Source organism: Carettochelys insculpta, chromosome 15 (genome assembly GCF_033958435.1).
Source record: "Carettochelys insculpta isolate YL-2023 chromosome 15, ASM3395843v1, whole genome shotgun sequence".
Lineage (NCBI taxonomy): Eukaryota > Metazoa > Chordata > Testudines > Carettochelyidae > Carettochelys > Carettochelys insculpta.
In genome coordinates, this window is record NC_134151.1 from 32,583,826 (window position 1) to 32,598,740 (window position 14,915).

General features: G+C 55.8%; 1 protein-coding gene across 2 annotated transcripts in view; it reads left to right on the forward strand.

Moving 5' to 3' along the window:
- MYOZ3 (myozenin 3) overlaps window positions 1-14,915 on the forward strand; it is a 25,535-nt gene continuing 10,620 nt past the window's right edge. Inside the window, exons 1-6 of one of the 2 annotated variants that reach the window (XM_075009746.1) lie at window positions 1-4,497; window positions 8,003-8,092; window positions 8,644-8,798; window positions 9,343-9,420; window positions 10,321-10,459; window positions 11,119-11,299. In XM_075009746.1, coding sequence (XP_074865847.1) covers window positions 8,011-8,092; window positions 8,644-8,798; window positions 9,343-9,420; window positions 10,321-10,459; window positions 11,119-11,299 — 635 coding nt within the window. In that variant the 5' untranslated portion in view covers window positions 1-4,497; window positions 8,003-8,010. The remainder of the gene's footprint in view (window positions 4,498-8,002; window positions 8,093-8,643; window positions 8,799-9,342; window positions 9,421-10,320; window positions 10,460-11,118; window positions 11,300-14,915) is intronic. The other variant, XM_075009745.1, reaches the window with a different exon arrangement.

Consider the following 14,915-nt stretch of genomic DNA (forward strand, 5'->3'; position numbering starts at 1 on the left):
GAGAGGACCGGGAGGTGTTCAGACAGGTGCTGAGATGGGGCGGTGGGAGAGGAGGGCTGAGCAGCGTGTGTGGTGGTGAGAGCTGGTCAGCCGGCGCCCCAGCACGGCGAGGAGGGCTAGCAGGAGCTGTGGCACCACAGGGGTTGTTGTAAGTGAAGGGAGGTGTGAAATGGGGCGTGTTTTAGCCTGGCCACTAGAGCGAGCACAAGCCAACTGGGACCCTGGCACTGGGGCGGAGCCAGGGGAGCTGGGCTGCTGCCAGCCAGTTGCTGTAGGTCAGCTGAATACTGACGTGATGTGAGACGTGCAGGAAGTGTGGAAGGATGTGGCCCTCATGCCCCTCTCCGACACAGCAGCCCCAGGGTACGTGGGCAGCCAGGCCTTAGTGCAGGGATGCAACTGGCTCACTAACCAGGGCTGCAATGGCTCCTAGGGTCAGATCAGCATTGGCTCTTGCACGTTCCCCACTGGGGACCAGCTCCCAGCCCTGCAGCTAAGGGCTTAGCCGAAGAGTCCCCTTGACTTCAATGGGCTTTGGATTGGGCCCCTGGTGACCATCTCTATGTGCTGTGCCCCTCCCAGGGCGGCTCATCCTGCCCTGACTCTGAGCTTGCCTTGCACACAGGCCAGCCTGGGCCCATTCACCGGGGTCAGTCAGAGGGGGCTGGGCAGGTAGCTGTCCCCTGGAAGGTGGAGGGGCAGGCGCTGGACCCACTCCATTCAGCATGTGCCACTCCAGCTGCAGAGGAAGCAGGGGGGGTGCAGGCACTATAGCCTGTCCCAAACCCGGTGCTGGGTGACCCCACTGAGCAGGCGTCCCAGGGCAGCTGAGGCACTCTGGAACCACCTGCTAACCAAAGGGCACCTGCTCCAGCAGGGCCCAGCTGCATCACGTGACTGGCAGCAATGACCTGCTGCCATTCACGCCTGGCTACGAGTGCCAGGGAGCGCCTGCCTCCGGTGTGCGCCTCCTCGGCTTCATCAGCAATGTGTGATTGGCCACATTGCTGTGCATCGCAGGCGGAGATAAAACCGACCTTAGCTCACTCATTTTGGCCTGCCTGTGCCCTTCCACCCTGCGTCCCCAGCCAGCTGCAATGACCCTTCCCCAGCTTCCTTGTGCCACAGCTCTCAGGGCACTAGGCAGGCTGAGTGTCCCAGCTGACTATGGACACTGCAGCAGCAAATGGGCTCTGCTGCCGTGGGGGTGATGTTAAAGGGTAACTAAGCAGCACCTTGGGCAGCTTGCTTGTGGCCAGGGCAACGTGGGCTTTGCTTCCAAATAGCGCTGCCACCATGGTGGGGCAGCATAGACTGTGTGGCAAGATGAAGGTGGCCCCTGCCCCAGGCTCTCAGGTTTGTTCCTGTCCCAGTTGCAGGGGTAGGGTGAAAATTTAGGGGCTCAATGTTCTCGCTACTCATTTCCATCCTTGGGCAGAATAAATTTTTTGTGTGCACCAAGGTTTGAGCGAGTGTGCACCACCAATAGAATCACATAACCCAGCTGTGAGTGCACTGCTAATCAGCCGGGCAGCATGTGACTTGCTCCTGGGCAGCTACAACAGGGAACGCTGCTCAGCTCCCACTCCCACACCACAGGTATGTTGTGTGCCATTCGAAGGAGTGCCGGGGTCTGGTACCCAGCACCACCAGGGGCTTGAGGCTGCCTGTCCCATACATCTCAGTGCCCCCTTCCTGGCTAACAGCATGTCATCCGTCCAGCTCTGCATGGATGCAAAATTTTGTATCCGCATCCACAGCTGTGTTTGTACCCATAGAAATGAGCCATGGATGTCTGCATCCCCAGCTGCGGCTGGGGATACCTGCAGGTGTAAGGTGGATAGCCACGGCTGGGGGGACCCGCAGGTGTAAGGCGGATAGCTGCGGCTGGGGAGACCCGCGGATGTAAGGCGGATAGCCGTGGCTGTGGGGACCCGCAGGTGTAAGGCGGATAGGTGCATCTGGGGGTACCCGCAGGAGTAAGGCGGATAGGCGCGGCTGGATGTATCTGCAGGTGTAAGGTAGATAGCCATGGCTGGGGGTGCCCGCAGGTGTAAGGCGGATAGCCATGGCTGTGAGGACCCGCAGGTGTAAGGTGGATAGCCGTGGCTGGGGGTGCCCGCAGGTGTAAGGCGGATAGCCATGGCTGTGAGGACCCGCAGGTGTAAGGTGGATAGCCGTGGCTGGGGGTACCCGCAGGTGTAAGGCAGATAGCCATGGCTGTGAGGACCCGCAGGTGTAAGGTGGATAGCCGCGGCTGGGGGTACCCGCAGGTGTAAGGCGGATAGCCGTGGCTGGGGGTACCCGCAGGTGTAAGGCGGATAGCCGCGGCTGGGGGTACCCGCAGGTGTAAGGCGGATAGCCGCGCCTGGGGGTACCCGCAGGTGTAAGGTGGATAGCCGCGGCTGGGGGTACCCGCAGGTGTAAGGTGGATAGCCGCGCCTGGGGGTACCCGCAGGTGTAAGGTGGATAGCTGCGGCTGGGGGTACCCGCAGGTGTAAGGCGGATAGCCGTGGCTGTACAGGCTCTACTCATCTGCTGGTTCAGGCACCAGCCCCACTCTGGACACATCATGCCCCACTCAGCCGTAACAGGACCCCACATTGCTTGCAGGGCACATCTGGGGGAGGAAGAAGGTGGCACATTAACCCGAGATGCTGGCATGATCTAATGGCACCAGAGAGGAGCTGGGGCTGGGGGCAACCAGAGTTGCCTCCAGACACACTCATCATCAGCGTGGCAATGACCCCTGTGCACTGCGTGGGACTTACTATCTCCACCCAGCCCCTCTGCCTGGGCCACTACTCTGCCTCGCCGATTGTGTCCATGGGGAGAGGTGTTAGCCCTGCCGGGGGAACACAGCCAATCGCTATGGCTGAAGATACCCAAGAACTGATGCTATGGGACCCACACTAGCACTTACTGTACTGCTAGTTAGCGGCAATGGATGGGCCCCTTCCCTACGCTGAACCTGCCGTGATAAAGAACAGCCACCAGGTGGCAGCAGAGCTGAACCGGTTTACCCTGCTGCTCCAGTTGGGTGGTCAGTGTCAGGGCCCCGCACAGTAGGGTGGGCAGACACAGGCATCTCGTCTACACTAGGGAACTAACCCCCGCGCTGTTGTTAGCTGCTGGAGCGAGTGCCAGCAGCTCTCTAGAGCACACAGGGTACATAGGCCTCTGGGTTAAATGGGCAGTGCTGGATTTGAACCCATGTCAGCGGCAGAGGGAAAGCTTTGCTCAAGGTGCCTCGTGGGGGATGGCGAAAGCTGACCTGGCTGGAACGCGGTGGGCCTCCAAGCTGGGCAGGGCCCCCTAGGGCACAGCAGAGATGTAGGGCAGAGCTGGCTGGCGGGAGATAACATGGCAGCGTGTGTGCTTGCAGTGCTGGATCTCTGCTCTCTCCTAGAAGCTGAACGGAGAAGGGTCCCCAAGGGGGGCTTGTGAGCTGCACCCCCTGGATTTTCTTACACAGCTGGGAGTCTAAGAAGGAGCCCAAAGAGGTCCCTGCGATGTTTCAGGAACCTCCTGGTCTGCACTGCGCGATGCAGTGCTATCGGCCGCCCAGCTGGCCGTGGGAGCCGCTCCTCCTCAGCCCAGCCGGTGAGCAGCTCAGGCTTGATGGGTGGCGATAAATTCTCATTGTAATTTGAGCCTAACTGTCATCCCTGCAGATGCTAGTCTGACCCCTCAACATTACTAATGTGCCTGTGAGCTGTTTACCACCACACTATCCTGTAGCAGTGAGTTCCACAGGCTTTAGTGGTTCTTCTTCATCTGAATTCTCGAGTAAACTCCTTGGGGCAGAGGCCTTTTCTGGCTCCGTGTTTTGCAAAGGTCTCTGTATACTTATGGTGCTCCAAAAATAATGAAAATAAATAAGTAAAATAAATAAGAGCAAATCAGTGCATTTCCCTGTGTCTGACTTAACTGGGTTGCCTTTGATTTTAATGAAATACCCCTCTACGCTGGCATTGCTGGAGAAAACACCAGGCTCTGCTTCTCTAGTGCCTGCGTTGCTTTGTATACCTGCGAGGGCACTCTGCATTTCCCTGGGAAAGTCTTATCTCTGATGTGCCACACAGTAGGTAAATGCCTCCTCCCTGTGTGCATGCAGTTGTGTGCCAGTGGCTTTCCTGTGTACACATGTGGCTTTGTACGCGTGAGCGTGTCTGAGTGCACCTTTGTGTGTGAGTCCGCACTTGGCTCACCAAGGGGCTGTGCTGCCTCCGCCCCCTTTCTCAGCCCGAAATAAACGTCTGATGTAACCTGGATTAGGACGGAGGAATCTCAGCTGTGGACTGGGCTGTGTGCAAGAGGGCACAGGGTGGGTGAGAAAGCCACAGGGGCGCCTGGAAAACGCTGGGCAGGAGGCAGGTTGTGGACGCTGTTAAGGACACTCAGGCCAAGGCTTTACCCGGGCAGAGCAGGCGCAACAGGAAAGCTCCCACCATCCCACAGCACTGCACCCAGACAGTCCCAGAGTCGCTCAGTCAGGTAGGCAGCGCTTGGCTCTGAACGCAGGGGGAGCAGGGGGCGGGGAATATTGCTAGGGCCAGGAAGGAGCTGAGCAGCACCCGGGTATTCGACCCCCTCATGGCTCCATCGAGGAGCAGGCGGCTCCCTTTGTTGCTTACTTAGCCCTGTGGCAGGTCAGACTCACTGTGGTCAGCGGAGCTGGCGCTGTTGCTGGTCAGGAGAAACGTGACAGCTGGGCAGGAGGGGGCTTGGACCCACCTTCATTTGTGTGCTCAGGTGCTGAGGCAGCAGCAGCACCACAGCCAGCTGGGGTGGGAATGTTATTGCCCATGACTACTTCAGTAGGAGCTGGGCCCTGGCCTCACTGTGCCAGGCACCACACAAACCCAGAACAGCGGCAGTGCCCGCCCTGGGCGGTTCACAGCCACAAAGACCCAGCACAGACAAAGGGCTTGGAACCGGAGTGATGGGAGCCAATGCATGTGGTGAGGAGCTGCAGCCGAAGCAGCCATGCCAGCCGTTGGCTCTGGGGCTGCCACTCAGCCGGGATGGGCACGAGCTGCCCCTCCATCCCAGAAGCCAAGGAAGAGGGGAGGTGCTTGGCTCTGGGGAACCCTCCTCCTGGTGGCTCAGAAAGCGGGCACTGCAGCTCTCAGCCAGACACTGCTGTGGGCAGCAGCCCAGGGCACGGTGCTGGGCTGGGTGTGTGGGTGGGGAGTTATAGGTTACCTTCCATGGGGAAAGGGCCTGTCGCATGGGAGTCCCTATGCAGGGGTCGGCCAAGGGGCTGTCTCGCCCCCCTCCCCGCCTCTCACAGCAGCTCCCATGGGATGCTGCAGAGACAGACGCTCCCAGTTGCAATGGAGAGGAAGTTGGTTCCTGCACCCAGAGGGTGATCATCTTATGCCCTCGAGCAGGAGGTGTCTCCTTTCCTTGCTAGGCCACTGCAGAGGCTAGTCTCAGCCACGGCTGAGAGTTAGGCTTGTTGGAAAAGGGCTGCTGCCTCCATAACACCCTGCAGCAGTGAGTGCCACAGGGCGCAGCGAGCAAAGCGCTTCCTTTCTGCTTTATTTGCTGACTTTTAGTTCCCTGGAGCGCCTGCAGCTCTTGGATAATGGGGGTGGGGTAGGAGCTTGCTCCGTGCCCCGGTAAGCAGCTGGCTGGGCTCTGGAAGGGCCATGGCAAAGCCCTGCCCCAAGGCTTGGCAACACTAGAAATGGGGTGTGGAACCCAAACCCATGCTATGATCCTGCCAGGCGAGGACCAAGCAGGACTGGGGGTGGGGGGGCGGACAGCTCACCCTTCCCAGCTGCACTGCCGTGGGCTCGTCCTTCAGGAAGCCGTGTGCCCTCTGGTTGCTGGGGTGGGGCCAAGGCAGTATTGGAAGCAAGGACAAAGTTCCAGCTGACTGCAGTGGGGCCAGGATTTCCCCCGGTCGCTGAGTCCAAAAGGAGTTGCTACCACCCATCAGGAGACTCAGTTCCCCACTTCCCTGCGGTTGTTAGGCTGTAGCCAGGGTCTCTTGCTAGGAATACTGCTGCACCTGCAGGGGCCTAAACTCCCAGCAAACTCTCCTAAGGGGAGCCCTGCATCAGCAAAGCTCGCTGACGCCATCCTCGCTGCCCAATGGACCCTGGTTACAGCGCCCCACTCTACCGAGATCAGGAGATTAAAATAGATCATGGCAAAGTGGGAGCTCAGGGAGCAGCGAGGAGCCAACATGGGCTGCATACCGAAAACCACAGAGCGTAGCAAGGGGCTGCTGGCCCGGGCAGCTGCCCGCATCATGCACCACAGAGGTGGGCATGTGTTAAGGGGATGGACCACCTCACCCTGCCTCAGGCCAACAGGGTGGATGAGATAAGCTCTTGAGATCCCGTCTATCCCAACGCTTCAATAAATCTGTGAGTCCCTGGGGATGGCATGGGCGAAGGAGACAAGGATTATTTTTCCCTCTTTAAAGAAGTGCCTAGTTGAGGCTCTCCTGAGAGATGAATTGCATACAGCAGAAGTGACTGATCTGAGTGGCTTCCTAGTTGCAGATGGCACAGGAAACCTTAGAAATACGATCCATTACTCAAATGGCAGATCCTCATCCAACCTGCTTCCAAGCATTGGGTTTGTACTGTGACTTGGCCCTATGATGCATACAAGGAAATGTACAATGTCATTTCACTAGCCCAGGGGTCAGCAACTCCCGGCAAGAGTGGCACACAAGCCAATTTTCATCGGCGTGCGAAAGGGGAGCTGAGTCCCACCCTTCCTCCCCCAGGCAGCTCGGAGCTTGCTCAGTGCCAGGCTACCCGTGGATTAACAAAAGACCGGCTAAATGCTACCAATCACCACCTCAACAGTAAAGTTCTGAATCTGAGTTTATTTATTAATGGAGCTGTTGTAAGCAGGACTATTAGTGACTTTAAAAAGTATCACCGGCACTCGGCCTGTACATACACTTCAAAAGGCCAAGTTTCAGCACGCTGCCTCAGAAAGGTTGCTGACCCCTGCTCTAGCCTGTAAAACCCATCCCTGCGAGGTACTAATTCAGACACTTCAGCAAAACCAAAGGAGCACATCTCATAGAGCTGGAAGGGACCTCGAGAGGTCATTGAGTCCAGTCCCCTGCCCTCTTGGCAGGACCAAGCACCATCCCTTTTTTTAAAATCTATTTGCCCCAGATCCCTCAAGGGCCCCCTCAAAGAATGAGCTCACACCCCTGCATTTAGCAGGCCAATGCTCAAACTGCTGAGCTATCCCTCCCTCCTGAGATACCCACAGACATCTGTGAATAACCAGGGCACATGCCAGTTACCCAGCAGGCACGAGGTCTCTAGCTTCAGGGAGCTGAGCTCACAACACTTGGCATAGGACACAAGGCAACTGTAACTTGTATATTTTGAACAGGATTTTTCCCACCAGACAGACAAGACTTGGTGCAGTTTAACTACCTAGGGCACTGCATGAAGTGACTCAGCCGTAAAGCTGGCAAGGGAGGCAGGGGCAGAATTAAGAGGAAGAGCAGGGAGCTGAGCAGTTGCTGGTGGTGAGCTGCCCCAGGAGGTGGTAGGTACTGCCAAGGAGAAGGCTCACACCTGCAGTGGTGAATCCTGTGCAGGGTTGGAGAGAAGCTCATCCAAGAGGAGAGGAGGCAATGGGGCTGAGAGTACAGAGGGCCAGAATGGGGTTGCCTAGACAGCTCTCTAGCCTGAGAAGCATGAGGCTGGTCCTGAAGCAAATGGCAAACGTCTGCAGGGAAGTGGGGGAGACGTGATTGCATGATACAGCTCCTATGACCATGAAGGGGACGGGAGAATCCCCTTTCTCCAGCTGCACTCGCTCTGATCTTGTGCACATTTTCCAAAAGGGGGCAAAGCTGGGCCCCAGGACACAAGTCTCAAAACTCCACCTGGGATCAGCTCTTCCCAGGGACCCAGCAACTGGCATGCTCAGGATGACGTGCAAGCAGTAGTGAGGGTCTGCTCTGACCTGCAAGCCCTTCTGGGCTCCCGCTTCTTTTCTTTTCCAGGTGGGAAGATGTTCCCAATTCCAGATTTGGACCCCACCAGAGAGAGAAAAAGGCAGGTGCTGGCCATTGTGAGGGACACGGCAGGAGATGGTAAGAAATGCCTGGTGCTAACTCGACTCACAGAGTAGCCCCAGAAACGCTATTCCTGTGAAGGCTGCTGCATGCCATCCAGGTGGGCTGATCCTATTCAAAGGAAGTCACTGGCAAAACTGCCCTGGCCTTCAGGGGTATTAGTGCTACTGGTTTCCTCTTGGGTGTTATCCTTGGACTTGTCAAGTGAATGAAAAATACATTGGCAATTAGCACTAATGGAGCCCGCAGACCAGAGGTTATTCTGAGCCCTTCTCAGCCTTGGGGGTCCCCAACTAGCCTCCCTTGTCATTCCCCCCATAAGGCCCTGGTCCCCCCGACACTGCAGCTCTCATCAGAGCAGCTTCCGAACCAGGCTGATGGGCACTGCAGAGCTGAGAGGTCCTAGGGGCTGAGTCAGACAGGCCATCTCCTCCCCTCTCCCCAGGGCGAGGTTCTGCTGGTAGCCCCATGCACAGCCGCTCGCTCTCCCCTGCCAGCTCCTTGCTCAGAGCATTGTATTTCCCATAGCAACGCCTGGGCTTTCCTCTCTGCTCTGCATTTGTCCTTAGGCCCCCAGCTGGACTTGGGGAAGAAGGTCAGCGTCCCCCAGGATCTGATGGTGGAGGAGCTGTCTCTGCAGTCCAACAGGGGCTCCCAGCTGTTCCAACAGAGGCAGAAGCGGGTGCAGAAGTTCGTCTTGGAGCATCCCACGGGTTACAGAGCTGTGAGTCGCAGCACCACGGCGTGAGGGATACTGGCGACTGAGTATGACGGTCGCCCTCTTGGCTGACAGTCCAGGGACTGGACCAGGGACCTCCAAGGCTAATGGCTGGAGCTGCCACCACTTGAGCTGAAGCTCTGGAGATGGGGGGCTGCAATAAAGCAGTGCCTCGAGATCAGTCCAGAGCAGGAGCTATAAAACTCCCAGCCACCGGAGGTTACACCACCACTCTGGCCCGTTGCTAGGGCACAAGCAGAGCGTAACTTGAGGTGGCCCCCCCCAAAAGGCATGGTGCTTCTTAGCCACGGGTAGGGGTATCCCTGAGTTAACAGGAAGCCCTGCGTGGTTACTGTAACCTCACAGCTTAACAGGAAGGTGTGAGGTGCAGGCATCTGTCTTCACTGTGGGCACATGCGCCATTACCTGTGAGGAGACCAGGGCCGTCTTGGCAGAGGCAGAAAAACTCTCTCTTAAGCTGTGGGCAGGCACCCGGTACAGGGGCTGCGCGTGGGCCCTGCTCCCCTCAGTGACGTCTCTCCCCCTGCAGAGCTCAAGCACGACGTTGGCAGGTGGTTCGCACGGTGTGGCTGAGGGGCACCTGGTTGGACAACCCGATGCGTGGATGGTGTGTGTCCCTGTCCCTGAGGTCTGGGTATTTAAAGAGACACGCTGGATGGACAAGCCGGTTGGGCTGGAGCTGGGCTACTGCAGAAGCGTCACTGGTAGCTCTGGGTCATCCCCCCTGCCTGGCATCTTATCACTTTCCCACACTCACTGGAGACGCTGGAAAGGGCCGCAAGGGGTGGGGGCTGGCTGCTGTGCACTCTGCATCACAGCCACTAGGAAAGTGGCACTTGAGGTCCTGCTGCACACACTGGCCTCTTCAGCGGCTGCTGCGTTGGAGGCCCCTGCCAGGCCCTCTCGCCAACCCTGCAGCCGGTAGAGTTATGCCATAGTGCTAGGCAGGACAAAGGGAAGTGTATTCCACCCTGATCTTGCGTTCTCCTTTCTGGGTGAGGCAGCTGTCATGCTGCTCTACCCTCCGTAAGCACCTGCCATGGCAGAAGACCAGGGCTGACACTCCCCCAGCACAAAGTGAAACAAGGAGGTAGTTTTCCTCCAAGATGCTAGTGGTTCATCACAAATTCACCATGCAAGCGGCTTGCAAAGGACCAAGCTTAGAAAGCAAAGGGCTGGTAGGTTCTCGTGGAGGTCCTGAGGGACCTGTGAGAGGTTCTCACTGCAGGGGCTGCTGCTGCAATGCATTAAGGCATGCTCGCAGAGGTGCATGTGGGGAGCTCCACACAGCACCTGGCCCTGCATCCTGACTGGCTCTAGCTAGCACAAGACGTGCTTCTCATTCTTGAGTAAAAAGCTTATCACCAGTCAGGGGATGTGACTGAGTCTCCTTCCCTGCCCTTTGCTACTCCGTCTTCTCCACAAGGCCTGATCTTAACCAGCTGGGGACAAGTGGAGCAAACCTCTTCCAGTTCACAGCCTTCTCCCATTGCTCTTCCTTCTCCAGTCTGCCGAGGGCAAGGAGAACTACCACGCAGACTTTCACATGGCAGCAGCAGGCCAGGGGACCCCTCCCAAAGCACCCAAGAAGACAGACAAAGTCAAACAGATGAGCAGAGCCCTCAATCCTGATGTCCTGGCCCCAGGTAAGGAGCTGCCTACATGAAAAGAACACCATGATGGAGCTATGGAAAGGAATTGATGAGGAGCCAGACTTCCAGAGCTTATTAGCAATAGAAGGCCAGGGGCCCACGGGATTCCCTGTGGCAGAACATGAGGAGCCCTCCCTGGCGCAAATGAAGGGTTAACAAGGGACCATCTTAGAATTCACTACTCCAACCACTGGTAGAGAAGAGCAAGGACTGCCCCCATCACCTGCTTCACATCTAGCCTACTTGGCACAGATGACCAGGCATTGTCTTGCCAAAATGTTTCTTTCAATGGGAAAAGGTTGGACTTTTTTGGCTTTAAATAATGGTGTGTGTGTGTGTGTGTGCGCGCGCGCACGTGAAGTCATTTTTGCCTAACTTTTTCAGGCATTTGTCAAAAAGTCAATAGCCTGAAATGTCAGGGATAGCACAAACAAATGCCCAAGGAACATTCTGATAAAAATAAAAGGGTTTGGTTGCATTTTTATAGGAAAAAACATTTCCTGGCCAGTTTGTCCTGCTCTCCCAGCCCTTCCCATTGGAGGGGCGAATTCCTGTCTGCACAGGCCCAGGCCAGCCTGATGATCCAGTGAAGCTGGCTGGTGGCTGCCTTGCATGCCTGCTGGAATAACAGCAGCCTTGTCTCCCAAATACAGGCTACTCTGGGCCGCTGAAAGAAGTCCCGCCAGAGAAATTCAACTTCACTGCCATCCCCAAGGGCTACTGTTCTCCATGGCAGGAGTTCCTCAGCAGTGAAGACTACCGGCTGGACAGCAAGAGCCAATTGCCTGAACTGCCCAGGATACCCAGACAGGTTGAGTTGAGGAGTTTCAACAGGTAAGTGTTACCTGTTTGCTGGGAGATGCTCGGGATTCTGATCGGTGGAGGGCGCAGCATGGGGTGTTGGTCAGGCTCAGAGAGGAGGAGGTGGCTGAAGACCTTGCTAAGAGTTGCTATTTGCAATTTTTCCTCCTAACCGGTTCTAGCTGCTGTTTAAAGCTGCAGCCCCTAGGACAGGCACAGCAGAACAGGGGTTTCTTGAAGTGCAGAAACAAGATGGGACACCCTTGACTTCTCTACCATGAGGCACGTGGGGACCTAGGGTTCTTGAAATTACAGCTGCCTTCCCCTGCCCTCTGGCTCCATGACTACACCATTGCAGGCCTGTAGATGCCCGCGAGGCTAGAGAGGGAATAATCCATAGGTGATAGATGGCAGCTCTGAAAGGACCCGCACAGAAAAAATAGATTGGGATTGTGCTGCCTTTATACGCTACGTAGAGAAGCAAACTTACTAGAACGAGGGGCACTTCACCAGGACATGGGGAATTTCCTGGATGCCTTGCAAAGCCCCTCCCTCAAAGAGCCTCTGAGTTCTGAGGCCAGCCCTACCTCTTGCTAGCCAGATGCCCTCACGGTGCCTCATTTCCCCACCTGTTACACAGGGTTGAGACGAGAGCGCCCGTATTTGTTAGGTGGGCATTGGTGGTTGCACAGTGCTGGGGAGATGCAGGGCACTGTAGAAGTGCCCAGCTCTCCCATGTATTTTTCCTTGTGGGTGCTTCACCCCCAACTTCCTTCGAGGTGCCACCCCTTTCCCCGATGCCCAGCCCTCACTCTGCCTCTTCCTGCCCTTACTCCACCCCCATTTCCCAAAGCCCCGCCTTTTCCTGACCAGACCCAAGGCCTGACTGAACAGAGGATCAGCCGCCAGCCCCTGCCACAGCCACAACCAGAGAGGCTGCTGGAGGCAGAGCAGCCATTTTTTTCCCAGGGGTGATTGCTACCTGAAGCACCCACGGTGTTGGTGCCTCTGCTCAGAGGAGTCTACATTCCGCATGCATTAGACCACGGCCGCACTCATTGACAGCTCATGTGCTATTCTGGTTTTCGGAAGGTGACAAATAGCTGCAGAAGCAGCTAGGACACTAAATTAATCCTTATGCGAGGTGCTAAGAGGTCACCTGACTCCCACCAGCCACACACCGGAGACTGAACTCTCATGACCCTCGTACCAGGAGCTCCAGCAAAGGGCCCGGCCCCAGACACTACATGCTGCATTAATCTCACTATTTGTTATGCCTCCTTGAAGTTCAAGCAGGGCTGGGCTGTAAGGTAATTGGACAGGAGACCGCCCAGGGAGTGCCTGTGTTGTGCAGAAAGCAGGAGCAGATCCCCAGTAGAGGTATTCTCGCCTCGCAGCCAGTAGGACGAGTGCTCTTGCCTGTAACTGGTGGCACTGACCTTAGCATAGCAACATCTTTTAGCTGAAACTGAAACCCAGACCCCTTCTGGTCACTGAGGAGCCAAAATCCCTTCTCATGAGCATAGGTCTGGTGTTCACCCTCCTCCCCCGGACAAACTGCCATTTGGGTAAGCGTCTCCTGCCTCAACAGGTTCTTGATACCATGTCACGTGGTTACAGCCTTCTTCCTCACTCCTTGCCGCAAGATGGCTCTAGTTGAGCCATTCCTCCCCTGCTTTGCTATGGAGGTGAAGGCTGGTGTACAAATATATGAGCAAGGGACTGGCCAACCCTTCCCACAACAGAACCAGGGTAGCTAGCTGGGGGCACACCAGCCAGCGAGAAGAAAGCCAGGCCCTGGTAGAAGTAATGCTGGCAGCCAGAAGCAAAGGGTGGAAAAGCCAAGGGGTTTCTATTGGGGTTTCTTTAGCACACCCACCTCCTTCCCAAAACTTACTCAAACATAAAGAATTTTCCCCATCCTCAGCTCCCTCAGGCATACGCTGGACAGGGAGCTTGGGGGAGCTGCTGTTGCAGTCACCTGCTCTTCAGTTCCTTGGCCTGGTCATGTTTCTCTGCCCTTGGCTCAGTATTTATTTCTAGACAAACTCAAACAGGGCGTGCTTCTATCTGACGCGTACAGCTGCCTAGCTTCACTCTGTGTTATTTCCCCTCTGAAATGCTGCTCTTCTATTTAAAGCCCTAAACTGATATTTAATACTGCTAGATGCTAATTACATGCCAGGCCTCTCACCTTCATTCTAACTCCTCAGTGAGGCATAAAGTGCCAGGAAGCTGAATTTACAGCCCTCAGATTTAAACCGAGTTACTAAAAACAAACAAACAATGCCCCTCGATCTAAGGTCCTGCTCTTGAAAATCACCTCTTTGCATTTGATTCTGTCGCCCCCCCTCAAACAAATCCATTCCAAAGCTGACAGGGGCATGGATGCTGCCTTTTGCACTAAGCTGTCCTACCAGAACCCAGAAATCCTGCTTGAGAAGATGAGCATTGGAGAATTTCATGTTTGTTACAGACCAGTGGAAAGTTCGTGATCTCTCCAACAACTGATGTCAAGCAGGCAGGTTTATTTACAAAACGCAGAGGAGTGAGGAACGACCTCGGAGAAGCTCACTGAGATGGTAGTGCCCTACGTGAGCTGTAACCCTAGGTTTTGAGAATGACCTTCCCACATATTTCCTGGGTGTCCGAGCATTTCTGGAACAAGCCGTCATCATCCACGCTACCCCCAGAAGCAGTTCTCAAACGTGCTTGACAAACCTTTGTACTTCGAGTGGAGTCTAGGTCATCTTCAAGTCTCCTCCACTTCACTTGGTCTTGGACAAAACTTCTGGTTGACTCCAGGAGTATCCTAGTTGTTGTCCTTCAATCTCAGCCCACCTGTTCCTCCCTGGCATGCTGCTGTGAGACACCATGCCATGTGACTCAAGTAACAGGTTAGCCAGAGCACGTGCTTTCTGAAGCAGACACACCCCCCATCAGCCTTTACTTCCACCCCCAAAGACTGCTCTCCCTTAGACAAAGGCCTAACATTCAGCCCTACCCTACTGGCTCCACTGAAGTACACCTCTGCCCTTGTATCGTTTCGCCAGGAACAAGAGACAGCTCAAACCAGCCCCCCCGCCCCCACATGCTCTTTCATCACATTCCAAGAGAAGCTGCCCCAAGGCCAAAAGCAGATTGTTTGTGAGGATGTGCATGGCCGCATCCACCATGAGGTGGTGTAGACACAGCTGCACGCCCTTCCTGAAGACTTTAGCTGCACATAAGCTTCGCTCTGCTTTACCAGGGGATGCGAGGGTAAGACCTGCTGCCCTAAGATTTTTCACATGTGGGGGTCTCTCTCCTGCCTCTTCTTGTTCAACACATAGATGGATGCAGCTGGGTTGATAAGGACAAGTGGGCTGTGGCAGGTGCAGGGGCTGACCCCCAGCTCTCCCTTTCCACCTCAGCCAAGGCTGCTGAGATAAGCGATCCTATGTCTCTTCCAGTGTTTGGATGAGGGCCAGCTGATGGAGACTCAGTCTAGAGGAGTTGGCCCTTCTGATCAGCTGAGGGAAACAGCCTCTTGGGGATTACAGTAGCTGGAGGCAGTACAGCTACTGTTCATGACAGGTTGGCAGCTGATGGCTCTTGCTAGGTGACCAGGCTGTTTGATGCTCAAGAAGCAACTGGGCCAGAGTGCTTT